Source organism: Microcebus murinus, chromosome 3 (assembly GCF_040939455.1).
Source record: "Microcebus murinus isolate Inina chromosome 3, M.murinus_Inina_mat1.0, whole genome shotgun sequence".
Lineage (NCBI taxonomy): Eukaryota > Metazoa > Chordata > Mammalia > Primates > Cheirogaleidae > Microcebus > Microcebus murinus.
In genome coordinates, this window is record NC_134106.1 from 86,602,276 (window position 1) to 86,628,967 (window position 26,692).

Here is a 26,692-nt window from a genome sequence, read left to right on the forward strand (position 1 = left end):
AAAACAAAAATAGGTAGGTACATATAGCTACCACCTTGCCCTGATTTCTCTCCTCTTTAACTCTTCTTGAACTACTTATGAGCGTAACATCTTGTAACGTAGTGTCTTACGTTCCACTGTTGCTGAGTGTCTTGCTGCTGTTACTGTTTTGCTTCCCTAACTGTGTTAGCCCTTCTGACCCAGACCAAGAGCACACAGTTGTTTCTCTTCTCTGTCCTGGCACAGTGCGTGGCCCAGGCAGGAGGGCAGTGGGGTTGTGGGCCAGTGTTTTACAGAACTAATCCAAGTATGGGGAATGGTCCGAAGACCATTTCTGAATAGTCTTAGCTCGGAGCTTTCAACATGTTCTTGGATGCCCTTGGCAGGACTTAGTAAGTTCTCAATCCTCACCCACAGCTTCTTGATTTCTTAATCGCAGAAGCTTCTGTGGGGACAGTGACAGCCCTGACTGCAACCTGAGAGGTTCGGCCACAGGCAGGGCCCAGGCCCAGGGGAAATGGAGCTTCAGGCCGTAGTTTATGAGGTTCGATCTGACCCGACCTGACTCAGCCGGGGATCCCTGCCCACAGCGAGTCTGCCTCCCACATGCGGAGCAGTGCACCTTGTAAGTGTCCCTGGAGACCTCGAGGCTGCAGAGCCCAGGTGCTGATCAGGACCTCCGAGCCCCTGGCAGGGCATGCACTGATCCTTGGCACTGCAAGGAAGTGCACACGCAGACCGGTGGTTCCCCTCTGCTGACTGTTCGGTAATTAGGACAGTGACCCAGAAGGGAAGGCGCGAGCTCTGTGTTGGCTGTAAGCAGCTGTGTGAGACTCAGCAGTTCAGGAAGGGGGTCTTCCGCCACGGGGTCTGCTAGCAGGGCTTAGTGATGTGCTTGCTGAATGCAGAGCGCTGTTCTGGATCTGAAGCGAGTGAGGGGGGCTTCAGGGAGCCTCTTCCAGAGACCAGGGGGGACTGAACGTTTCTCAGCTTGGGGGCAGCTGCACCCGCAGTCGGCCTTGGGACAGGCTGCACCCAGCCGCTCACCTGGGGCCTGCGGGAAATGACAGCATGCTGACATCTGTCTAGACCATTTTTCCCTCTGGCCTCAGCTGTGTTTCTTCCTCACCGCGACACACGAATGTGCAGTAATACTCCGACAGGCCGCGCAGGTCAGTGGTGGGGTTAATTTCCCTGCCTTGAGCCCCCCGCTGGGCCCTTTTGGCCTCAGCAGGCCCTGTCCTCCCACGCCCTGTGCCCAGGGCACCTACTCCCCAGACCCAGCCTCTGCCGGCCGCCTCGGGCCCACCTTGTGGAGGGGCGGACCGGGTGGCTGGTCCACATGACGCACAGGGCAGAGCTCACTGGGCCCCCACCGCCCACACTCAGCCCAGGGCCTTTCCTCCTCCTCCACATCCGCACTCTCCACGTTTATCACACGCCGCCCTCCTGCGGCTGTGGTCCTCGGCCACAGTGACCTTGAAACAGCTCGTCTCTGACCCGAACCACCCACTGCATCCCGGCTCCTGCCGCCTCACCCTACACACAGTCCTCTCAGGGACCTTCCCGTGGAAAATGCCCCATCACGTCTTCAAATGCTTCCAGACCATTCTTAAATCCACCTGCCATCTCATCCTCAGAGGGGAGAAGGGGTGCGCTTCATTCTCCTGGCTAGAACCCATGGCCAGCCCCATCAGGTCCCACAGCGGATCAGTGGTTCCATGCCAGACTCTGAAGTCAGCGCCCCAGATGTCCTCCGCTCTCAGGAATGCTAGTGAGGAAGCACTTTGCGGTTGGGTTGCAAACCCTACCCCAGTCGGACCTGCAGCGTCTCTTCCCAGCGACCCTTTTGTGGATTAACGTGTGGACCGCAGTCTTCCAGGCCCACTTCCTTCCCGAGTGTTCCAACCACAGCCGTCTGGCTGACCCCTTCCACATGTGAAGAAGTTGGAAGGAAACTTGTTTTGTGAGATTCCCCGCAGTCCCGAGGATGGGCCTGGCCTGGCAGAGATCTGCCTCTGAGGCCACCGTCTCCTCGGGCAGGCCTTGCTGGTGGTTGCAGTTTTTCAGATGTGAGATGAGAGCATATGTGGGCATGGGGAGGTTGGGATCTGGGTGCCCATTTGGTGACAACAGAGAGTTTCTTGGCTGAGGTCCAGAGCTGTGTTTACTGCAGAAGGAAGGAACAGCACATCCAGTTTTACTGCCAGAACCAAATATGTCCATCTGGAGTCCCTGGAGGTCATAGGGGCCTCTGGCACCTTCGTTCCAGAGGAGACCAAGTCTGTGGGGAGATGTGTCCTGCAGCTCAGAGCTGCTGCCTCAGCTTTGGTTCTTAACTCTTCACCACGGACTGTGACCGACATAACACTCAGGCCACTTAGACACATGCTATGCTTGTCTTTATGCATCTCCGCTGTGTTACCTGTTGCTAACACTTCCTGTTTAGAAATGAGAGAGCACTTGATCCTGGGAGCCAGGGCACGTTTAAGATCCAGGTCAGGTAAGCGCTCACACTGTGTGTGCACATCTTGGGGAACTCTCTGAAGCCACCTCAGTTCAACTGATGGTGCCAGATGGGGAAGGCGGCAAATTCTGGCTTCATCCTGTTTCTGCTCTGCCCACTCAGAGGAGCCGAGGGCTGCTGTCTGCTGCTCTTGCATCTCTCAGGTCCTTCAAATGGGAGCAATTACGGGTTCTGGTTTGAAGCAACCGAGGACTCTCGTAATGTAGGGAAACAGAGCCTGGTTTATCAACCACATTTTCCAGATGTCTTGTTTCTGGGATTTGTCCTTCCTTCCCCTGTGCCCAGGCCCCCTCAGTGCCCTGCAGAGTGGCACCTGGTTCCCCGGGAAACCATTCTGATGCAAGCCCGGGGGCTTGCTGGTCGCCACAAACACTTGTGTCCGGGCTGGCTATTCACAAACAAAGGCAGCCCATCCTCTTCTCCATCACAGCTTTGGGGTAGGGGTCCCACCATGCTGGCGTCTCCAAGGAGAGCAAATGACAGCCTTATTCATCCTCTCAATTTCAACCTCAAAACAGAAATACATCTGCTGTCCCCGCCAGGACCACTGCCATCCACCGGGTGGTCAGCTTGCCCCTTCCTCCCTAGGTCTCTGCTGGTGGCTGAGCCCTTTTGGAAGAGTACGTTCTTGCCATGGGGTGCCCTCCACACTAACCCTCTCTGGCTGCTGATTGTCCCTGTGTCATCCATTCCTTGAGCCCCCGCTGTGGGCCAGGCCGTGGGGACGCAGCCTGCACAGAGCAGAGGAGCCTGTTGAGACCCACATTCACTTGGGAGAACCCACACTATGAAGGAAGCAAATCCTGGAGGGAATTATATCCTCCGTGGAGAAAACTAGCACTGGGAAAGGGGCACAGGGACATGGGGAGGTGTTCCCACAGTGTCGGTGGGGACATTTGGCCTTTGGGAAGAGGGAAGGGGAGGGGCAGGGTGGCCCCAGCTGGGCAGCAGCTGAGGGACATGGCCTGGGTGACCGAGCAGCAGGCAGGGGTCGGGGGGCAGCAGGAGGCAGAGCCCCTGAGACTTCACCGTCTGCTCCGGGTTTGGGTCTGGGGTCACCCTTCCAGACCCCTCCCTTCTCAGTGCCCTTGACCTCTGTCCCCATGTCTACTGACTCCTCCTGGCCACGTCCTGGCCATTCCCAAGCCCACCCCTGCCGTTGCCTGGGTGAGCTCTGAGCGTGTAAAAGGAACAGAGAGAGAACCTGATAGACTAGAAATTTTCAGGCTCTTGTAGTAGGAACCCCACAGGGACCTGGGGTATGGGCAGAAGGCCTCAGGGCAGCCCCAGCCCCAGGCTCCAGCTGGCTTCCCGGTCTCACCTCCCCATGGTCCACACTCACACGGCAGCCGCTCCAGGAGCTGTCTCTGCAAAGGTGACACAGGTGCTTCACTCCTGCTTAAGGCCCCATAGGGCCATTGCTCTTAAAATAAATGCAGACTCCTCACTGCAGTGTACCCCTGGGGTCCACCTGGCTGTGCCTTCCCTGCCTACCCTGGTCTGCCGGCCTTCTTGGGCCCCTTCCTCTGCCTGTGATGGGCCGGGCCCCTCCCACTTTGGCCTCAAGGCAGTCAGGCAGAGGGGCACAAGCCAGCCCGCCATGCTCCAGCACAGCTCTGTCACTCTTCAGACGCTGGGCATGTCATTTAACCTCCCTGTGCCTCAGTGTCCTCATCTGCGTAGTGGGGGTAATGACTTCACCTACCTCACAGGGTTCTTATGAGGATTACATTAGAGACGAAAGTGAAGAGCCCAGAACAGAGGGAGGACCACGAGTCAGAAATGATTATTACCATAACTTTCATTTTCTTGCCCTACACAAACCACAGTGAGCCCTAAGCCACTCCCATGTCACTCTGTAGAGAGCAGTAAGAGGCCCCCAAATCTCATGCAGAATTGCATTTTAGTGCTAAAGTGTTGTGTTTCAGGCTATAATATGAATAAAGAAAAGAGAACTTCAACCTTCTTAAATAGGGGTCCTCAAACTGTTTAAACAGGGGGCCAGTTCACTGTCCCTCAGACCGTTGGAGGGCCGTTGGAGAGTGCGCACATTCCACACATGCGCACTGTGGGCCTGGGACGAGTCCGCTGCTAAGCAGGACAGGCAGCGGTGGCAAAAACACCCGACAGGCTGGATAAACGTCCTCGGCGGGCCATAGATTGAGGACGCCTGCTCTTAAAAGAAGCAATTTGGAATAGTCTCAGGTTTCATTCGGTGTGGATGAAAACCATCATTCGGAGAGTGAGTTTCCATAAACTGTGCAGGGCAGGGGAGCTCGTCTGAGATAACCCCAGCTTTCAGGGGAGGGACAACCACCACGCTGGGGACAGAGCCTGAATGTGGGAGGGGGAGCAAGGAGCAGCCTCTGGGTACTCAGACGCCTGGGGCTGGCCAGGCCTAAATAGACTGGGTGTTGGGATTGCAGCTTCATCAGGGGACAAAAAACAAACTCAGGAGGGCAAATGCATGCTTCCATAGACCCTTTCATATGTAGAAGGGAATGGGTGTGTGGTTGAAACTCTCTATTGTTCGTTTGTATTTCTTATTGCTAAATTTGCAACACGGTTCATGAGTTCACCTCTTCTTAAATACGCCACTTCAGGGAAAGTGTATTGGGTTGCCATTAGGGTTTCAGTCATTGCAGTTTTTCACATCCGCTCTTGGACCCAGCTGAGAAATGAGGTGGTTCTGAGAGGAAGAAACAGGATGAGCTTCATGAGCGATGCATCTCAGTGGAAGCATGTCACTCGCTCTGGAAGCAAAGCAACGTGCTAGTTCTCACCCTCCAAGGCACAGACCCTGGACCCCCACCCAAAAGAGGGTTAAGGCTGAAAAGCCGACCAATGGCTGGAGTTGTTCCCATGGACAGAGCTGAGAGAGGGAAAGAGGAAACGACCTGGGCATCCAGCTGCCTCCCTGGTCACTGAGGGTGGCCTGGTGACTGTGGGTCTCTCCGCCTGTTAGAGACGCACACTGAGAATTTACAGGTGAAGTCATGTGGTTTCTGTGATTTGCTGGAAAAACAGTGAGGGCAGGGGGAGGTCAGGCAGGCAGCACACAGAATCAGGAGGCAGAATGCTGATGGGTACATCTTTCGACTTGTCTGTTATTATACAAAAAGTTAAAAATTACTGTATCCATTGGGTGTTAGAGCTCCCCCCCCCAAAAAAATTGGATAACTGGTGGAGAGGGAAGGGAGAAGGGGCTGTGTATGTCATTGTCAGAACCAACAGCTCAGCAGGCGGGGCTGTGCCCCAGACAACCAGGCTCGGCTGGCGGCCGGGCGTGGTTTGCTGCCCGCTCTCTGGGTTTCCGCTTCCTTCCCTTTCAGCCCTGGCAGCCCCTCTCCACCTTCTGAGCCCTCTCAGGCTCTCTGGAGGCCGCCCCTTGATGCTGGAGTCCCTTCAGGAGTCCGACTTGGGCCATCACCTGGGCTTGAATGAAACCAACCGAGGAAAAGGAAACCTTGGCTAGACCTTGCCTGAACATCACACTCTTAAAAAGTGACCGCATTCTCACAAAACTGAAACACCACAGCTCTTACAGCGTCTCACTGTTTGTTCAAAATGGAACAAATATCTGTTACAGCCATGACTCAGAAGTCTCCCCATGGGTCAGTGGAGATCCCAGCCTAATCTGCTCTTTTGTTTTGTTTTGTTTTTAATGACTTTTTCTGATTATAAAAATAATACTTGGCTACTTTTCAAAATTGAGAAAAATGTAAAGAAGAGAATTAAAATCACCCATAATCCTACCAGCAAATATGAATATACATGTAGGAAAAGAATGAAATGAAATGTTGTTAGGATCTTGTTCCATTTCCTTTATTCTTTTCTATGTATAAATTTACATATATTTTAGACAAATTTGGGATTGTGCTGTATCAGTATTTCTATCTTGCTTTTTTTCCATTAAATTGTGAGAATTTTCCAATAACATGATTGCTTCGAAGTGCTTCATCCCCTACAGTCTTTACTGAGCACAGTGGCTGGGGGTCCTGTCCTGTCCCTGTGCTGCTACAGACCCTCCCATGCCCCCCTCTCACTCAGGACAGCCAACACCTCCCAGAGGCCCGGGAGCCCTGGCCACATCTGACCCCATGACGCTGACCTCATTTCTACCCATGCACCTGCTCCAGCCACTCTGTCCTCCTCGTTCCTTCTCAGATGCTCCAGCCAGCTTCTACCATGGACCTTCGCACTTGCTGTTCCCACCTCCCCAGCGCCCTTCCCCAGATGCCAGGAGGCTGGCTCCCTCCCGCACCTCCCAGGTTTGGGGCCCCAGGTCACTTTCCAGCCACCCTCCTCCAGTTAACCTGCAGCGCCTGCCCCCAGCACATCCTCCAACATTTGGATCTCTAAAATGAACCCAGCCCCTTCCAATTGCCAAGGGTGTAGGCATACCTCGGTGAATGCAGTCATCATTTTAACCCAGAGATGTAGCAAGATGAGAAGGCCCTCTGTGCCCTGCAGTGATGAGATCTGATGAGATGTAGCAGAAAACCTGCGGGCAGTGGCCATCGTGCTGCTTGTTCATGGTGTGACTTAGAACACGTCACTGAACCTCTCTGACCCTCAGTCTCTTCATCTGTAAAATGGCCATGTTGCTGTGGCCTCAGACGGTTGTTGTAATAAGGGTAGGATGAGCATGTGTGGGGATGAAGGTGGATCTCAGATGTGCTTGGCCAGGGGTTGTCACCAGGCCACTTGGTTCTGACCAGCAGGCGCTCTGGTTTTGGTAGACTTTCTCCTCAAAGGCAGTAGGTGTTTGCCACACACAACCTCTGGGATGCGGGCGGTCTACGAGGAAAGTCAGGGGGCAGGGTTGAAGGGAATCCTTCCTTCTCTACCACCCTACCGAGGACTTAATCTCCTAAAGAAATGTCGATCAAAGCACATCCTAGCTGTCTTTGCCTGCCTAGCTCAGTGAGGCAGAAGCTCCCAAGGTTTCTTCCAATGGGAATTTCAGGCAAATAAAGGCCATTCCTCACCCATTCCTGAGTTTGTGAGGCTCTAAGACCCAACAGGCCAATGACCAGCATGGGCTGGGAGCAGCAAGTGAAGGCAGAGGCCAGCAGGAGTCTCCAGGACACACGTGTCTGCTGCCCTGGGGGGTTCCCAAGGAGGGCACTTCTGTTGTGAAGCTGAGCCTGCTAGCACTGTTTTAGAAGCTTGCTGCTGGAGTGGGGTCTTCAGGAACAGCCTCCCGTCTGTGTCCCTCCTGGGAGCTTGTAGAAATGCAGGAACGAGGGCACCACCCACACCTTTTATGCCGGAATTGGCTCTGTGCAAAGATCCCCGCGTGCTTCGGTCCACACTGAAATAGCAGCTCCTTCAGAACGGGGTCTTTGTTCAGAGCCGGGGCGTGGTAGGTTTCCCCAATCAGTATTTGTCGTCTGAATGGCCCATCTCTGAAAAGAGTCATTTGTTGCCTTCTTTTTAAACTGTGAGCCCTGGCCCCCAGCTGGCACCCTTGGCTTCCTGGATTTCCGCAATGATGTGGGTTTCGGGACAGGTTGCCTCCCTCTCATGGCAGTCAGGCCCCGTCACTCCATGCTGAGAGGGTTCTTACCCTGCTCGGGGTCAGGGCAGAGGTTCCAGGGCTGGACAGCTACTTCCTATTATTTTTCCTGGAAACTGCTGGGCACCTTCCACCACACTGCTCTTCTTTTTGTGTTGTGTCTGCTCTCCTCCCTCATCTTATTTCTTGAAAACAAACAAACAAAAACTTCCTCTTGCATACATTCAGTTTAAAGTCCTCTGGGTCAGACCCAGTGGTTTGGGGTAACTGTGCTCTGGCCCAGCCTGGACCCATCACCCACATCCCGGGCTGGCTGTGGCTGCCACAGGAGCTCGTGGCTCACGTGGCCTGGGGAGGGAGGGGCGCTCCTTACCTAGCCCGGGCCCCACGCTCAGGTGCTGCCAGGATGCTACAGCTCATGCTAGTCCAAGAGGACATTCCATGGAACCGTTTAAACGGTGACTAGGAGGAACTCTTCAGTTCTTCTTACATTTCTAGATGGTTCTGTGGCTGGAAAGTGGTTGTGGAGGGACATCACAGCTAAGCTAGTGAAGTCGGTCGAAGTCGTAGGCAGAGCATGGCTAAGCCGAGAGGTGGCAGGGCAGAGTCGCACAGCCAGCAGCGGCACCAGCCTGTCCTTGCCATCCCAGGAGCATCCAGGGCCGGTGGCGACAGCGTGGGATGGGCACACCTGCGATGGGGCCTTCCTGTCCAGGAACCAGAGACGGTCCTCAGGGTAAAGGAGAAACTCATCAAAACTTTGAAAATGTCAGTGCTAACATTTTGCTTCCATTTTTTATGGAAGTTGGAAACATTTTCTGTATCCAAAAAAAAAAAAAAAAGTCAGCAGCGTAGTTCTTGGGCGCATTGGTTGTGTGTGCGCCTGTCTGTGGGTAGGGGGCACCCACCTGACCGACAGATCGGGGACCTCTCGACACGTATGGAGCCCTCTTACTTCCAGACGAGCATCTGTGGGGAGGGTGCACCCCTCTGCAGAGTCCCAGGAGGCACTGGCCACCCCACTACACCCCACCCCTCACCGTTGGTAGCCAGCACAGAACATTCTAGCATTCTGGCTGGGGGGGAAGGAGAGAACATCCTTTGACATTCATTGTTTCCTTGGCCTCCCCAGGACATGTGGCTTCTCGGCCAAGGTCCCCGCACCTGGCAAGGCGGTGCTGCAGCCCACAGAGGGGAGAGCGGGGCCCCTGGCTTCCCTGCAGCACAGAGGCCAGTGGGCCAGGTGATCTGCACCAACGTAGAGAGTGACAAGGTGGGAAACTGTGGCTGTTCCTAACCGGCTGGCGCAGGAGCTGCCGTCAGGGGCAGGTGCTGGCAGGTGAGGGTGTCCAGTGGGTGCATGAAGATGTTGGTGGCCAGTGAGAAGCCTTTAGGTTGGGATGGCACCAGTGCCACCATCTGCCAGGGCCACCTTTGCAATGTGACTGACTGGAGCTTATGGGGAAGACGATGGCAGCTTCCCAGGACGATAAGTTTTGCCCCAGGACTGAATCACAGAGCTGCTGCAGCCATTTGTGTCCTGCCAGCACAGTGACTGCTGGTCACCATGTGTGTCCACTCTGGCAAGCCACCATCTCCGCTGGTGGGTTGGTTTCATGTGTGCAGAGATGGATCTGTATGTTGAGAACCTACGAATTGGTCCATTCTGGACTGTCACAGCAATCGCTCACTGCCTGGAGCAGGAGGAGACAAGCCCGCTGAGAATCCAAGAGCTGCTTGTCCCAGAAGCAAAGATGAGTCAACCAGATATAACCAAACTGCTTCTCTTCCCAGGAGGGTCCTTCGTTGGCAGCTCACCTGCCTATTGCAGGGATGTCAGGGACGTAAGCTGTCCATGGAACGCTGGGGACGACCCACCTGGAGGCAGGTGCTCTCTTTCTCCTGCCGTCTGTGGAAACCACCTGTCTTCAGTGGATGTTTATTTGCTCTCACTTTGGCACCCACCTTGGCTTGGATTGTTAAAGCTTGAGAGAGAAGGGTGGGTCGCCTCTCATACCCTCGTTCTCCACCATAAGGGGGTGTGAGCAGCCTGTTGGGGGGACGTGCTGGTGGCTGCCCGGCACTCAGTGACCCACAGCACTGATGAGGGACCAGGAGCTGCAGTGGCCACCAGATGAGAACAGGGAGCTGGAAATCTCCGCCGTCAATCAAATCACAGCCCCGTCTGTTCTGGATGTGTGTTCACCAACCAGCTGGCGCCTGTATATCCCAATTTTGAAAATGCAGTTTTTAATACCACCCAGCAGAGTCACAGGGGGACGAAGTGGGACACTCCAGCTCTGATCCTCTGGGGCAGAAGGGAATTGTTTTCACCCAGCCGCTGGCATTATCATCGTTGTTATTTCTATTCAATGACGTTCCGAGTGGAGACACGTGGCAGGTGGTGTTCGGAATGTGTCCAGCGGGCAATGAATGAAAGGCCTTGTGCTCGCTGCTCTCTGCTCCTCCGTCCTCCTCTGGGCCCTGCCAGGCGGGACACAGACACTGGGGTGTAGGAAGCCCGCCCCGGCGTAGCCAGGGCGCCCCACGGAGGGCTGCGGGAAGGAACGGGCACCGGTCTGTTCTTTGAGTAGCACTTACGAGGGAGCAGATGAACAAAGCCACGAAATAGAGCGCAACAGCTGAGCCTGGTTGGAGGAAACATTTCAAAGGAAATGACCCTGGATTTAGATCACACGTTTTGGAGCCTGGAGTGAGTTTTTCATAACCTTCCTATGGAAAAAAAATAGGTATTTGCAGTGGAGATGCCGTCAGCCATGTGCCTGGGCCGGCTCTGAAGGCAGCTTGGAACCTCCAGCCGCCCGGCTCGTGCCAGAGAGAGCAGCTCTGTGATGGGCCACCCTTCCTCAGCTTCAGCTTCTGGGTTTTTAACCTATCAAGGTGCTGCCGGCTGCAGGCGGTAGTAGCATACGCGTGCAGAGTGGGACCTGGTGTCCCCTTCAACGCTTCACAGGATGGAGGGGAGGTTCCTAGACCAGGCCCACGGCAGACTCCGCAGCCTGTGGGAGTGGGCCTCACGCCGTGCATGTGGGGGACCTGCCAGCTCCAGCCCCCTGCAGGGCCAGCAGAGAGGAGGGTGCTGCAGACAGGCCTTTGCTTGGCACAGGAAGCAGGTGTGGCGCCCACGGGGGGCTGGGGTTTGGGGGGGTGGAATGCAGATCCACTGCAGATTCCACACGGACCTTGGCTGCCTGCTGTGGGCTTTCCGCCTTTTGAGTTTCTCAGACTCCCTGCTTTTCTCTGTCCCCTTAGAATCCTGTGTACCCTTCCACACTCTGCATAGTCCCATTTTCCCCATGAAGGGTTTGAACTGCCCCCATGGCCCACCTGTAGCTTGCTGAAGGCCCTTGGTGGGAACCTCAGGGCACTTGCCTTGGTGCCTCTGCAGTGCCCCATAGCACACAGCCTGGGTGGCCCCAACCCCAGGTAGTTACCATGATAGACAACATGTGCTGGCCCTGCTGGGGCCCAGAGCCCCTCCAGGGTTCCCCATTTGGTGAGGAGAAAACACAAAGAGACAGCTCAAGTGCGCCCCTGCTGGGCTGTCTGCTTCTCGAGGGAGGTCCACCCAAGGGCCTCACTTTCTTCAGCTACTTCTGGGAAGGGGAGGGAGAAGGAATGGGGTCTTGCAGGCATTTACCTGGTATGGTGGCATTTTTTTAACCCATCTTGTGGAGACAATCCTAAGCTGATTCTAGTGTTGCATTTTCTTCCTGGCCATCTCTATTTACATAGTAAATAGTTTCTTCTAATCTATTCCTTCAAATCACTGCAAATTCCCCCTTTACGTATGAACTCAGGTTGAGCTAACAACCTGTTCCTAACAGCCTAAGAAAGGGGTCCATCAGACATGCTGAGTGAAAACCTTCTCAGGTGTAGAAGTCAGGGACGTCATGGCTCATAGATAGCGAATTGACAGGTCACCTAACCCAGGGCCCCACCAGACCCCCACAGCAGGTGCAGAGGGAGCGTGTGTTTCCCACAGCTGGTGCCCCTGGAGCTGTGTGACTCTGAGACCTGCCCCTGGGGGTATGCCCAGGCCAGTCAACCCCTCCAGGTGATAGCACCCAGAGAAGGCTCAGCTCAGCCAGCCTGGGCTGTTTATTCCCAGGTTACTCACAGACTGGAACCTTCATATAACCTTTCCTGATAGGCACCCCACCCAGGACCAGACTTGTGTCAAACTCTACACTGCAAAAACAAAACAAAACAAAACCAAAAAATGCCTGCTATTTTGTAGAGCAGGTGGGAGAGCTGGGAAGGCGTGGTGTCCTGAGTCCTTGCTGAATCACTCCAAATGACAGACTATTGGGATGAGCTGAGGTCAGCCTCTGGGGCCTGAAGCTTCCCTGGTTCACGCAGACCATGGCAGACACCCCTGGCAGACGCGGTGGCAGTCACTAGCCAGAGTGCATCCTGGTCCTGCATGTGGAAATCTCTGAAGTGACGGCATTGCACAGGGCAGGCCAGGAACCTGCCGTCCTGCTGCGTGCCGGGGACTTCCTTCCCTGCTTGCCTCCTGTCACTCACTGTCCGCAGGGCTGCACCCCGGCACAGCTGGCCATTGGGACAGACTGGGGCCAGCAAGGAGCAGCCCCTGGAAAACACTCCTCTCTACTCTGTGAGGCCCCTCCTCTCTGTCACAGCTCCAGGGGACTTTGAGCTGCTCCAGAAAGCTTTTTTCAATAAAATCTGTAGACATCCCGCCAGCCTCTCTTCTGTCTTCCTGCACCGGTCATGCTGGAAGCCACTGTCAGAGACGCCTGACCGGTGTGAGCACACTGCCTGCTTGTGAGTGGGCGTGCACCGCGAGAGGGCCGAGAGCCGGCAGCGTGCGAGGTATTTAACGGAGCCTCCCCTCTCCCCTTTCTCCCTTAGCTCAACGACTCCGCCAAGCAGCTCATTGAGATGGACAAGCCGTGCCCAGCTGCCGCGTCCGGCTGCAACGCCTCCCTGCCCTCCGACCCCGGTGCTGTGGCCAGCCTGGCCCCGGGCCCCACGTTAGGCAGCACGGGGGCAGTCAGTGCCTTTCAGCGGCGTGTGGATGGCAAGAAGAATGCCAAGAAACGCCACTCCTTCACCTCGCTCAGCGTCACGCACAGATCTTCCCAGGCCACCAGCCACAGGCATTCCATGGAGATTAGCGCCCCGGTGCTGATCAGCTCCAGCGATCCCCGGGCCGCCGCCAGGATCGGGGACCTGGCTCATCTGTCCTGCGCTGCTCCCGCCCAGGTAACCATCCCACGGGCCAGGGCCCGCGTCCCTGGGTTCTCTGGGTTCCACCCTCAGCTCCATGCTCAGCGGCCCCAGTTCCTGAATTAGCACGAAGGAAGCCACCCCAGAACTACCCTTTGGGGTTAACTGTGGTTTCCTCCTTGTTGCCTGGCCTTGGGGACTCCCCCCCAAGCCTTGATAGACATGTGAGCACACCCTCTGTGGCTCAGAGGAGGTGACTCTCAACAGTCCAGGGACACAGTGTTTGAGTGACATCCATCACCTCGTGAGAGGGGTCTTGGTCTCAGCTGGCGTAACAGCTGTCTGCCTGCGTCCCGGGGGGTGTGTGTGTCTCACACCTGCTAATTTCCCTTCCAAGGAGGGAGAAAGGCCAGAGCTCAGAGCCAGAACTAGCTACATTGCTTAGTATTTTTGTTACTGTTATTTCTAGAGGTACCTTCTATTTCCAGATGTGACATTGATTCCATTTCTACTGGTTGTAAATTTAAGTGACCCAAGCAAAGCACTTATAGAGATTAAGCAAGTAAATGGTCTGTACCTCTGGCAAAACCCATCACAGTGGTATATACAGGGGAAGGTTGGGAAAGTTTCTCCTTTATGAATATTGCAGAGGCAGTGGAGGGGGGTCTCTGAGGACCCTACAGGGTGGCCCTGCAACCACATGCCCGTGCTATGTCCCCTAGCCTCCCCCAGGACGGTGCAGATGAGCACAGGGCAGCTTGACAGTGCCATGACATTTCTGTCTGCTCTCACCTTCCCACCCAGTGGCCCACGCACCACCTGGCCTCATGTTCTCTCCAGGGTCACTTTTGGCTTCTCTGGACCCATCTCAGAGCAAGGGCACCAGTTCATGGGCTAAATTAGGGAAAACACCAATGAACAACTGGCTGGGGAAGAACCATCTTTTTCAAAGTTGTAAGTAACTCAGATAACTTTACCAAGAGAATTGTCCTTAAAACAATAGCTGAGTTTCCAGAGAATGGCAATTTCATCCAGCCGTGTCACCCTAAAAATGCCCCTACACACATACACAAGTACACACACGTGTGCACACGCATGCACCTGAGCACATGCACACACACGCATACACATAGGCACGCACGTACACACACAAACCCCCATGCACACCCACACAGTGGTGGGTACACACGCAAATGCTGGTTCTTGTTGGCGGCTGAGGCCCTGGTCTGGAATGGGTGCTGTGCCTTCTAGAGCATTTGCTGGTCGTGACCTGCATGCTCATCGGTCCCATGGCTGCCCCACTGCTTGGAAGCTCCCAGAGCCTGTGTCTTGGACCCGTATTCCTCAGGGGACAGTCCCTGGGGCTGTTGGTGCGTTTTCCACGAGGGAAAAGGTGCAACCCTGACCTGGACCCTAACCCCACCCCTCAGCCAAGGCCTAAACTCTCCAAGCCGTCCTTGAGCACCTAGTGTGCATAAGTTCCTATGAGAGGCTCCTGGTGGCCAGCCTGGCCCCACACTCAGGGAGAGCCGGTGAGCAGAGGTTTCGGGATGGTCTTGTTCTTTGCTCCAACATCCTGGAGATGCCGAGCGGGAGGTAAGCAGACACAGGGCTGGTTGTCATAGTGCAGATGAGACCAGGGCAGCTGACTGTGTCTGTCACCAATGACAACGAGATGTGATTGCTCCAGTTCAGGGCTTGGGTCCTGCCTGGGCAGCTGTGGTGGTGTGGACAGTGGAAGTTGTGTTCTAAAGCTAGTTCTGTTGGGGGTTGCGGGGAGGAATTATACCAGGCTTGGCAGAAGGCCCTAGGAGAGGACCAGGTAGCAGGGCCGGCCTGGTGCACCTCTCAGGTAGGTCCTTCATCTCCTTTCTCTGGGGCAATGAAGGCCACCCTCACTGTGCTCAGGGACCGGTCAACCAGAGGGAAGGAGAGAGGTGGTGAGGGAGCGGCACTGGGGGGCCTTACTGCTGATCACCCCAGCCAAAGCTGGCCCTGGCACCACCAGGCCAGTTCCACCTCCCAGGGTGCCTGGTCTGCATGTCCTGTAATTCGTGGGTCATCTGTCCAAGGCTTGCCCTCTCTTAGGTGCTCCCTGGGGTTCTGAGAAAGGAGCCCAGCAGGGCCTGTGGACTTCAGCAGAGCTGCTGCCGTGTCCCCAGAGGGCCAGGGGTGCCTTCTCTGCCACTTTCCCTCATGCACCTGAGTCATGGGCTCAGCACACGTGGGTGCAGGATCCAGTTTTCCTCTTTCCCTCATCCTTACCTGCACAAGGCCCCTGTTGCCATGGCCTCTGTGCTGGCATGAGCAGGTGGACCAGAGCAGGTGCTCTGCAGTCAGCTGTCTGCCATAGAACGCAGGAAGGGAACAGATTTTTTTTAAATTTGTGCACCATATTGTTCCCTGAGGATTTGAATTAGCTTTGACAGTGGGGCTGAGGAAGGAAGGAGCTATGGGGCAGACAGGGAAGGTGACTCTGGCCTGGCCTCACGTCCCACTAGGGTCCCTTGGGGGGAATAGAAGTGAGAGCATCTGGGACTTGTGCTTCTCCCACCTCAGGGTGTCCGTGGGGCAGCAGCCACCTTGCAGGAAGGCTCCTGGGCTCCAGGAAGCCATGTGGGAAATCCTAGAGGCTGGGGCCTCAAGCTCCCAGCAACCTGCTGTGAAGGGACAGGTTGGGACAGACATGCAGTGAGCAGGGCCTGGCAGGGGGTGGACTGAGCTGGGCTGGGCTCCTGCATGTCTCCCTGGGACAGAGGTGCAGAGGTGTGATGTGGCCCAGACTGCTGGCCATGCAGACTCAGCTGCCCCCTCCTGCTGCCCCCTCCCAGCACCACCCAAGGCCCTGTCCCCTTCCTTTCTCACGCCGTTGCACTTGACTTCCCCTTGCCTGTGTGGGACTCTCTGCAGTCCCACCCTGACCTCCACCCTCCCAACCTCAGCGTGTCCCACACTGCTGAGGATGCCTCCCCCTTATTTCCTGCTGCTGCGACTGCCCCGGTGTGAGCCCTGCCCCGGCCCCTCACGTGAACACTGATGCCCCTGCCTTCTCCTTCCATCCTGTGCACAGTCCCCATGGTGTGCTCAGCCCTGCGCAGAACACTAGCCAGCCGCGAAACCCCGGTGTGTCTGGACTCTCCCTGCCAGTGCCTTTTCCAAACCAGATTCTATTTTAACTGTACCTGGTGGCTCCCCCTGGGGAAGTGCCTCCACCTCCACACACAGCAGGAGAGTATGATGGCTCCCCTCACACCTGCTTCCCTGTACCCGGGGGAGGAACACCACCAGCCTCAAGTTCCCTGAGCCTCTGGGACCCTGCATCCTCTTCCCACACTCTAACTCCAGGTTCCCTGTGGAATCTCCCTGCAGTGAGGTTCTTCCCTGGGTTCTTCCCACGGCATTGGGACAAACCCTAGGCTCCCTAGCTCAGCACCTGCCCTTGTCCCTTCTCACTGCCCCTGGGCACGTCCTGTCCCCCACGCAGCACACACACACGCTGTGTGCAGGGCTCCTGCTCACCCTCCAGGCCATCTGAAATGTCCACTTCCTCTCCATGCCACCACTCCACCTGCCAGGTAATTCCCCACTCTCTGTGCCAGCAGGATCTCACACATGTCTGCCATGGAATGTTAATTATACATATGGCTAGCCCACACCCCGGGCTTCCAGGTCCTTGAGGGCCAGAGCTGGGTGCCATTGACCTCTGGGTCCTCATGCCTGGCCCATGGTGGGGCTCGCACATGCTGATTTTCTTCCTGGGTGGGCCACGTGACCCACATCATAGCATTGCACACTGAACAGTCTTGCACATGCAACAGTGCAGCACTGAAAAGGCCGAGTGGCCTTCCCCAGTGCCCCATGGGCCTCAGATCCACGCCAATGGCTACAGAGAGGACACAGCTGCTGGGTGTCTAGCTGAGAAATCCCAGGGGCACGCAGTGGGGCTGAGCCTCAGATGGCTGTCCTGCTCATATTCGAACCCTTAGGAATTCTTTCTCCCTGCTATTTGGAGAGGTCAGAGGGTCAGCTCCGTTCCTCCTGAATAATGGAGTAGCCTCACACATCAGCTTTCTGCGGGGGACAGAGAGGACTCTCCAAGGAAAGGAGTGGGGAAGAGGCTATTCAGGACAACTCCACTCTTAGAAATCCAGATATTTGCTTATCAAGGTTATTGGATAAATTGGGACATGATTGCTTATAGTTTAGAAGACTTTCCTCATAACCACACACAAAAAAAGGCAAGTGACTGAGGAGTCACCAAACTGCCTGCAGATGCTCAGGGGACACAGTTAGCTGTGGAGTGCCCCATGTCAGTCAGCGTGGGTGGCCACGCCACGTAACAAGCATCCCACACTCCTGGAGGCATAAAGCAGTGGATGCCTGCGTCTCACACTGCACGTGTTATGGGCAGGTGGCTCAGCTCCGGTGTCCTCCCCCCAGGGATACCAGCAAACAGCTGCAGGCCAAGTACAGCTCTCTGCCTGTTTTAGTAAATCAGAGCTTTACTGGGACATGGCCACATTGCCCATTTATATATCATTTGTAGCTCATTGTGGGCCACGGCAGGGGTGCTGCATACTCATAACAGAGTGTATGAACCACAAAGCCTGAGCATTGTCAGGCCCTGCACAGAGAACACTGCTGGCCCCTGGTGTGGAGCGTCTCCAGTGACCATGGCAGGGGCAGAAACGTGGCAGCCTGTGCAGCAGCCCTTAGGGGCTCTTGCACGCAGGGGACATGTGTCACCTCTGCTCACAATTCAGTGGCCAAAGCCAGTCCTCCAGCCCCGCCCTTCTTAAAAGGGAGGAGAAGCGCTGAGGCCCTTACAAACTGAGGCCAGCATTGCTCCAATGGCTGCGTCTGTGCTGCTGGTGGCACCTTCTGGTTCAGCAGACGGAGTGCTGGGGGCTCCCAGCCGGCCCTGCAGCGGGGTCCGATGCAGGCTGACTCCCCGTCCAGCCAGAACAAACTCCTTCCGCAGCCCTGGCTGGAGAGCCTGACAGCTGACAGATCACCTCCAAATAAGCAACCCCTGGAGACCAGGAAAATGCCCTTTAAATCAATGGAAAGGGAAGTGTTTGAAATTCAGCAGAGAGAACATCAAAAGAGAACATTTCTCAAGTGTCTTCGTGTCTGAGAAGTAAATGAGGAGAGCTCCTCGTGGAAGCTTCCAGGCATCTTTAAAATGCATCACCACCTGCCGTTTGTCTCAAGTTCAGCTCCCCTCGTTGGCTGGATCTTATCTCTGCCACAGGACGGACAGACAGGCAGACAGACACTCTAAGTGGGAGGAAGTGCTGGGGAGAAGCTGAAGAAACCGAAAGAGGACTCTGCTGCCCCAGGCCCGCGGTTCCCAGGCTGTGGGGTCATCAGCAGTGTGTGGGCTGTGCCGCCCCCAGCCCGGCACTCGCCGAGGGACATGTGCCGCCTGCGTGGAGGAGCCCCTGGGCCGATTTTCAGCATTTTCAGAAAGTTATGAATTTAATTACATGCCTTATAAGGAGATAAAAAAAAAGTACTGGGGGAATCTGAGATGAATACCAAAAAATACCACTGTGAGAATCATGCACAAGAAAAACTTTTCTACAAATCTGGACATATCCACACCTGTGTGACTTACCAGCCATGGCCTTTGAGTGGGGATGAGGACACTGTGGCTGCCTGTGAGCTGGCGTCCCGACGATTTTTGTCATGCACCACACTTGTCCTCCAGAGTGTCAGGTGCTGGTGGCGTTTCTTTTGCAGCTCTGATGAGACAGGAGCCACATTCACAAGTTCTGCCTGTGACTCTGGGCTGGTCAAGGCAGATGAGGGAGGGACATGTCAGAGGAGGCCCCTGGGGTCCCCTTGGCACTAGACAAGAGCCCTGGAGCACTGTGTGGCACACGCTGGCCTGGCGTGTGCAGGCTCCACACGGGCGCACCCTCTGCCTCAGTGAAGCTCACAAGCTGATCATGTGGATGAAACACACGGGACAAGGTCATGTGAGCCCATGGAGGGTGCACCGTCAGGGAAGGCTGTGAGTCCCAGCCGCCACTGCACCCAGATGACATCTGGGGTGGGGAGGCAGGTGCCCTGCATGGAGGGAAGTGGGCAGCTGAGCTCTGGGAAGGGGAGGAGAAGAGGGGGGAGAGGCAGCCAGGAGGCCCAGGGTGGGCAGGGATGGTTCTTAATGTCCTTGCCATCCTCTGCCCAGGAACAGCTTGTACCTTCACACCAGAGGCCAGAGGAGTCCCAGGCAACCCCAGTAGAAACTGCCACAGGGGCCTGGCATCCTTGCCTGGTCACCTCCTGCTTCCGGTGCCAACCGATGGCCCTTCTCACCTCCACCCTCTATGGCGTGGACTATGTGCTCATTGCCTAGTGGGCCCAGGGGCCTAGAGGTGTAGGTCCGTAAAGAACCCTCTGTATACCCCCCACAGGATATGCCTCTAACTCAGGAGCCTCCAAAAGACCAAGGGAGCCACTGCCTGCAGCAGAGGCACTTTCTGTTTGAGTCCTTGGCTGCAAATGAATCTTGTGCTTTTTGTGCAATGCAGGTGAAAACGCCTTTGGTCTTATAGATCACACAGGGAAGGGAAGAAGGTCCATGGGAGCTACTGAACAGCTTCCTACTGTCAAAGGCCAGCAAGCAAACTGCCTCTTGCACACGGGAAAGAGAGCTGAGAAGGGAAAGCAATGGATGAAGACCATCCATGACTCTTCCAGGTGGAAGAAGTCTCCAGGGCAAAAGCTGTTGGTTTAGAGTAGAGACCTATGAAGGCCCAGGTGGGTAAGACATGGGTCCTGTCACTTCCTTTGCAGACCTTCCTTTCCCTCCTTGGAAGTTTGAGATTTTCATTCCTTAGTTTTGTGGGTGCTGTCCTCCCATGCTCCACACCTCTTTTTTTTTGGCCCATTCTCCTTAATAATGTCATGGGGGTGCCTTACCGTGCTTTGGCCACTATTACAGCTTTTGGTCCCAGCAAGACAAGGGCAGAAACTGGAGATTCATCTTCTTATCACACACCCCTAGACAGGGGTCAGCACACTTTCTGGAAGAAAAGTAAATATTTAGACTTTGCAACCCACATAGTCTCTGTCCTAGTGACTTAGCTCTGCCCTACTGGGTCAGAGCAACCAGAGGCAGCAATGAATGGTAGACATGTCTGGCTGCCAATAAAACTTTATTCACAACAGCAGAAGCAGGGGTGGAGACGCCAGGCCAGATCTGACCTGTGGGTGAGAATTAAAGAGCCCACAGGCAGATCTGGAGCACCTTGGGGAGGGGTTGGCTGGTGGGCAGCGGTGCAGGTGAATGTTGGCGTCCATCTCCCGGGGTGAGCAAGTGATTCCTCTCGCCCACGGAGGCAACGTGGAAGCTGTGTCGGCAGCTAGCACGGCAGCTGCCTCTCCTGGGACAGACAACTGTGCTCGGGCTCCCTGGCCTCTGCCCTTGCTGGGGTGGGAGCTCAGGAGGCACCCAGGCTGCTGGCTGTACAAGCTGTTTGCTGCTCTTTGCAGAACTGAGCAGAAGAATCAGGCCATAAATGTTTCATTCTAGAATTTTCTTTGGGAAGCAAGTTCATGAGGGTCTGATTTACACGGTGCGTGATGGAATGGTAGTGAGTGATGAATAATACATGCTCATTTCACTGCTCCTTGGGGTGATGACAGTGTCTTTTGGACTCATTAAAAATTAAAATGACATGTTTCTTCTCAGGTCTGTGCCATGGTGTCAAAGAAAGCGGCTAGGAGCCCCCACACAGCCTGCCACGCCACAGGCTCCCTTTTCTCCCTCTTAGTAATCCCGACAGGAAACTAGCACATCCTGGCCCCATTCAAACGGAGTGAGGAGCCTCTCGTCACTCGTGTTAGGTTACAACCTGCCAATTTAGAACTGGGGAACTGTGGCGGCCGCAGCACCACAGCCCGAGTCGATGCTTCCCACCAGGGGAGGCCGGAATCTCACGAAACGCACCACCATCAGGAACGACAGTCCAGTTCTTACCGACTGGCAGCTGCAGGGGTGAGTGCACCCCAGCGCAGCCTCTGTTGCAGGGAGGACAGTGTGGAGCAGGGGAGTGTGCCTGGCTCGTGCACCGGGGAGCAGCGTGAGTAGCACGCTTCCCCTTTACTGTGCACACCGTTGTGAACTCCATCCGACTGGGGCGACCTCTCCAACCCGTGACCCTGCCAGCCAGCCCTGCCCATGCTGGGCTCGTGTTAATTGCCTGTGGGCTGTGTTGTGGAGCATTAGGCCCGAGGGATTGCTGTCATCACTGTTCTATGGGGGCAGTGACTCTGAGGACCAGGCCACTGGTATCCCCGCATTGGTGGCCAGCTCCTCTGGAAGGTGCGTGTCCACCTACACAGGCTGAATCCCTGCGCGTGTCCATTATGGGGTCCCGCAAAGACTGTAATGCAAACCTGCCGTATTATGATCAATCACCTTTCCTGGGGGTGGGCCCACGGGCGCAGCTCCGTGGTAGACAAGGCTGGGCTGCACTTTCAGCTGGAGCAGATATGTCCGGGTGGTTTGGAGACAGGGCAAGCATCTGTCCAAGGGCTGCGTTCCTAACTCCTTTTTTCAAGAGCACCCGAGCCCCTTCTCATTTCTTATTTTTACCACTGCCTGACTCCCTCTCTGCTGCCATGTCTTCACTAATCTCTTGGGGCCAGAGTCGGTGAAATTAAGCCATCACAAATCAAAGCAGTATCAGAGAGGGGCTGGCGGTTAGCAGAAAGCCAGGCCCCCGTCCAGCTCCAGGCCCCACATGTGGTCAGAGTCCCTGACACCCTTGTGTCACGGTTAGTGGGTCTTAAACCGGACTCCCCTTACCCTGCACATGCTGTAGTTTCAGAGAAACCTTGAGTATCTCAGGAAGAGGAGCGATGGGTTAGGTGCGTGAGGGTGCATCAGACAGCGCCAGGGCTTGAAACCTGTTCCCTGCACTTCGGGGTTTGTAATCACAATCGTTTAGAGGAGCAGCCGCTTTTCCCCACAGCTGCTGCCGGACACCAGCACTGGTGGGCTCTCCTCAGGCCCTCAGCAGTCCGCAGCGCAGCCGGTCGGTGGGAGGGCCCCCGGGAGTGTCACTCCTCCCCTGCACCCCCAGCCCCGAGACGAGGACCAGCTCAGAGCAGGACGGGCTGGCCCTGTCTGCCCAGGAAGCCGCGCCAAGCCAGCGGGCTGCAGCTTCATTGCACTTTTAGTTTTGCATCCCCAGGGGCAGAGGCGTTGCCACCTTCAGCAGGACGCCCCTCTGCGCCCTCGCTGGGGCCCACACTGCCCTGCAGCGGCACTCGGGAGGCACCCCACGGAGCCACGCTTGCTGTGCGTCGGTTTAAGAGAACGCTCTGTCTTGACCTTTGGGAGAAAAAAACATTTCCCCAGGTGTGACCTCTTGGCTCTCTTGCTCCAGCTCTCAGCACCAGCTGGCTGTGAGATCCCACGTGTTTGTTTGGAGTGTTTGCTGTATCACGTTTCAGCTGAGGGACAGGTTTCCAGCAAAGCTACTAGAGTGTCCCTCCTTTTCTCGCACTAGTATCTCAGGGTGGCAGAGGCCCCAGACACCCAAGGGGCCCTGTGGCAGCTCCTCACATCCCCCCATGGAGCCCTCCTGAGCCTCCTAACGCCCCACCCTGCCGACCGCCTTATGTTTGGCTCACCCGGAGGAGTCGTGGATGCCGGCAGAGATGGGGTCGTGCTTCGTGCTGCTGCTCCTGCAAATCCATACTCTCCGCCGAGTCTCCTCCCTCTGTCCATGGGTGGGAATCCATCTTCCCTGCCTCCCCTGCCAACACATCATTCCCTCCTATCGAATGTGGCGTGGGTGGCCCGAGATCACCGGGGAGGGGAGACCAGCGAGCCAGAGTGGACTCCAGGCAGGCCGCCCCCCAGGCGGGTGCTGGCTGCGCTTTGCTTGTTCTATGCAGGTTTGGGCTGGTTTGGCTGTTTCTGGGGAGTTCATCTGGACCGGACAGGAGGCCTGTTAACAAAAGCAGAGCTCCGGGCCAGGCGTGAGCCAGCCATCTGTGTACCTGTGGCTCCCACTGCCCAGCCGACTGCCCGCTGCAGCAAAACAGTGTCCCCCGGGCCTAGACCTGCAAGCTGCCAGCCTGGCCCCTTTGGTGCTGCAAGGTCACACCCCATCCTCCCAGCACCCCCAGCAAAGGAGGTGTGTGGGGACCCGAGGATGGCGTGGGCTCACCGGCAGCCAGACCTCAAGTTGTTCAACTCTGTTTTCCTCTTCACATCCCTGTGAAAATGTTTCAGAAAACCATGGTCACTTGATATTAAAGTGATGAGTTGAACATATAGATTAAAATTAACATAATTATCCCCAAACCCAGCTCCCCAGGGGATCGACCTTACCATTTCATATGTAAGTTTCCTGACCTTTTGCCTTTAAAAAACATGCATTGTTAACAGACATGAGATAATCATTCACATCCATTTCTCACCTCCTTTTCCACTGGACGTGCCCTGCACAGCCCTCCACGCCTGTCGTGTAGACGTCAGTGTAGACGGCGGCACAGTGTCCCATGTCCTCAGCCAGCCAGCCAGCCAGCCTGGGCCACAGGATGTTTGGGCAGCTTCAGTGATTCAGGCTTTTATTTCACAAATAGTGCTGCAGCACCAGTGTCCTCTGCGTGTCCTCAGAGGCAGGATGGGGGGTTCGAGTCTCCCTAGCGCAGCCCCAGGAAGCACCTGAGCATGTGAGCATCCCTGAGTCCAGTGGATCCTTCTTGTTCCCGGGCTCCCTTCCCAGTTCCACAGCGTGCAGCACTAGTGATGGTGGCTGCTCCTGCAACAGCCTCCCCTCCCCCGAACCATGGGACACAGTGACACGGGGCTCCTTCTGCTTTGTCAGCCCCTTCTTGGCCACGTTGTGGGCCCCCCTGGGTCACATCCCACCGGCTGCCCCAGGATTCCCCCTCCTGCCTACACAGCCTCCCAGGCCACCGTGTCCCCTTATACCCTGGCTTCAGGAATGACAATAACCATAGCAGTTGCTGTGGCGACTGTGTAGTTTGTGTACTTACTGTGACTCCTCTATATGCCATAAAGTGTCTCGTTTCGTAGTCCAGCTAGGCTAGACGATGGGCGCTGTCTTGACCCCATTTTCTCATCCCTTGAGGTTCTCTGTCCTTCACTGCTTGGTTTTCAAAGTCTTGGGAACCACCGATTCTGTGTTCTGTCAGTTTTCCAGTTGTTTCAGGCAGGAGGCCAAATCCAGGCCCTGTTACTCCACCCTGGTCAGAGCAGAGGTCCGTGACTCTCAAAGAGGAGAGTACCGGGGCTCAAGGCCATTCTCCTGTCGAAGGGCACAGGCAGTGGCCCCACGGCCAGGCTGCACCACCTCCAGGTCAGCTTTGTGCTCATGACCTCAGGTCACCCATCCAGGCCTGGATGGCATCGTGGGTGCCCTCATCTTACACGCCGAGACGTCTCCAGGCCAAATGCCATGTGTCCAACACCAAACCCTCCCCGATGTCACACCCCCTTCTCTTCAAGTGGCATCTCCAGCTAGTCGAGGCTTAAAACTCGACCAGAATCCTCTCCTTGCTGCCTCCAGACTGTGAATCCACTAGTCCTGTCGGTAGAGGAGGGAACAGTGGCCCCCTAGACATGCCTGAGTCCTGAGCCCCAGACCTGCCCATGGCAGAAGGGACAATGACCCTGGGGTGGGGAGCTGCTCCTGGACTCTCCAGTGGCCACGTAGCCACCAGGGTCCACGTGAGGGGAAGGCAGGAGGGTCAGAGCCACAGAAGGAGACAAGATGATGGCAGCGGCTTTAGAGGCGGAGGAAGGGCCCACCGGCCAGGGAAGGCAGAGGCCTCAGGAAGCTGTACAGGCGGGAAGGGATTTTTCCCCAGCACCCCCTGAGGGAACAGAGCTGTGTTAGTCTGTTTGCGCTGCTATAAAGGAATGCCTGAAGCTGAGTAATTTATAAGGAAAAGAGGTTTGTTTGGCTCACGGTTCTGCAGACTGTACGAGAAGCACGGCGCCAGCATCTGCTTCTGGTGAGGGCTTCAGGGAGCTCCCAGTGGAGGCAGAACATGAAGGGCAGCAGGCGTGTCACGCGGCAGGAGCAAGGGAGGAGGAGGTGCCAGGCTCCTTCAAACCCCCAGCTGTCACGTGAGCTAGCACAGCCAGAACTACTCACTCCCAGGACGGCACCGAGCCCTCACTAAGGGCTCCACCCCCGTGACCACCTCCAACACTGCCATCACATTTCAGCTTGAAATTTGGAGGGGCCAAACGTCCAAACCGTATCAGCAGCTCGGCTAACACCTTGACTTTAGGACTTTGGGCTTCAAGAACTGTAAGGTAGGAAATCCACGGTGCTGCCGATGGGCTCCGGTGCTGGTTTGGAGGCTGCAGGAACCTAACCTGTGGTGTGGTGGGTGAGCCCTCGGCCCCTGCATCAGCCTGCCTGAGATCAAGCCCAGCCTGGCCACTTTCTGGCTGTGTGAACGTGAGCCCTTCGCCTAACTTCTCCGTGCCTCAGTTTCCTCATTTTGTAAATGCCCATTTGCAGGCTTGTTGTGAGGATTCGAAGCTTTATTCCAGGGGAATTGCTCAGAGCAGGGCCCAGCCACGGTAAGCTCTGTGTCGGGTGTGTATGCCATGGTCACAGCTGCTGCTGTCCTTACTAACAGCCTCCTCCTGGCTCCCTGATCCAGGCCGAGCTTCCTTGGGGCTTCTTGACAGGTCCCCGTAAAGCTGCAGATGTAAAGCTGCAGGTCTCCCTGCAGCCTTGGGGTGAGGACCAGAACCCTCGGGAGTCACACAGCCCTGCCTCTTGCAGTCTAGCATCCCGCCCTGCTGGCCCGGGGCCCCCTGGGCTCCTCCATGCCTGCCACCCCTGCCAGGGTCTGAATGTCCCCTCTAAAGCTCATGTTGAAACTTAGTCCCTGATGCAGCAGTGCTGAGAGGTGGGCTGCCTGTCCCCTGCACAGACGCTCCAGGAGGGAGGTCCTGGGGGGAGTGAGGTGGGAGCCTTCTCCTCCTCCCCCTCAGGTGTCTGTTCCGGCACTAAGCTCCCTGGACCCCGTGGGGCGGCTGTGGGGAAAGTGACCCAGGCGTTGCTGGGACCACCTCCTGGTCTGTCTCCCCTTCCGTCCCCCGGAGCCCATCGGCAGGGAGAAATGCCGACACCTCCCGTCACTCCCTGCGGGTGCACTCAGCCATTGCCTACCTCTATGCCTGCCCCGGGGATGGGACGGGTAAGGGGCTGCCTCTGGACACCGGGCTCTCGGCAGCCTTTCCTCTCTCAAGCATCTGAGTTGTGACGGTGAGTCCTTGGAGACGTAGCGTGTCCTGGAGACACGAGGGAGGCTGCGCTTCCAGATTGCATGAGCTCATTCTGCCAGCCGCTCCACGTCTACACGGGAGGAAGAGGGAGAGTTTCTGTGTTGCAGAGGCCGCCCACAGTCTCAGGCTCCATCCACTCTGCTGG

The 26,692-nt window shown here is 56.1% G+C and overlaps 1 protein-coding gene and 1 long non-coding RNA gene across 4 annotated transcripts in view; one reads left to right on the plus strand and one right to left on the minus strand.

Annotated features, from left to right (window-relative positions):
* Positions 1–26,692, plus strand: part of SH3RF3 (SH3 domain containing ring finger 3) — a 315,735-nt gene that overhangs the window by 206,203 nt on the left and 82,840 nt on the right. For both annotated transcript variants that reach the window (XM_012737611.3, XM_076001083.1), the window contains exon 4: positions 12,927–13,280. In XM_012737611.3, coding sequence (XP_012593065.2) covers positions 12,927–13,280 — 354 coding nt within the window. The remainder of the gene's footprint in view (positions 1–12,926; positions 13,281–26,692) is intronic.
* On the minus strand, positions 3,343–26,609 carry LOC105856125 (uncharacterized). 2 transcript variants are annotated; one of them, XR_012918629.1, is made up of 7 exons: positions 24,273–26,609; positions 23,691–23,937; positions 23,438–23,485; positions 22,896–23,020; positions 20,175–20,278; positions 18,865–18,991; positions 3,343–10,511 (listed from the first exon to the last, which is right to left on the minus strand). It is a non-coding gene; the product is annotated as an uncharacterized LOC105856125 (long non-coding RNA). The 2 variants fall into 2 exon arrangements; XR_012918628.1 differs by having other exon boundaries at positions 22,896–23,485.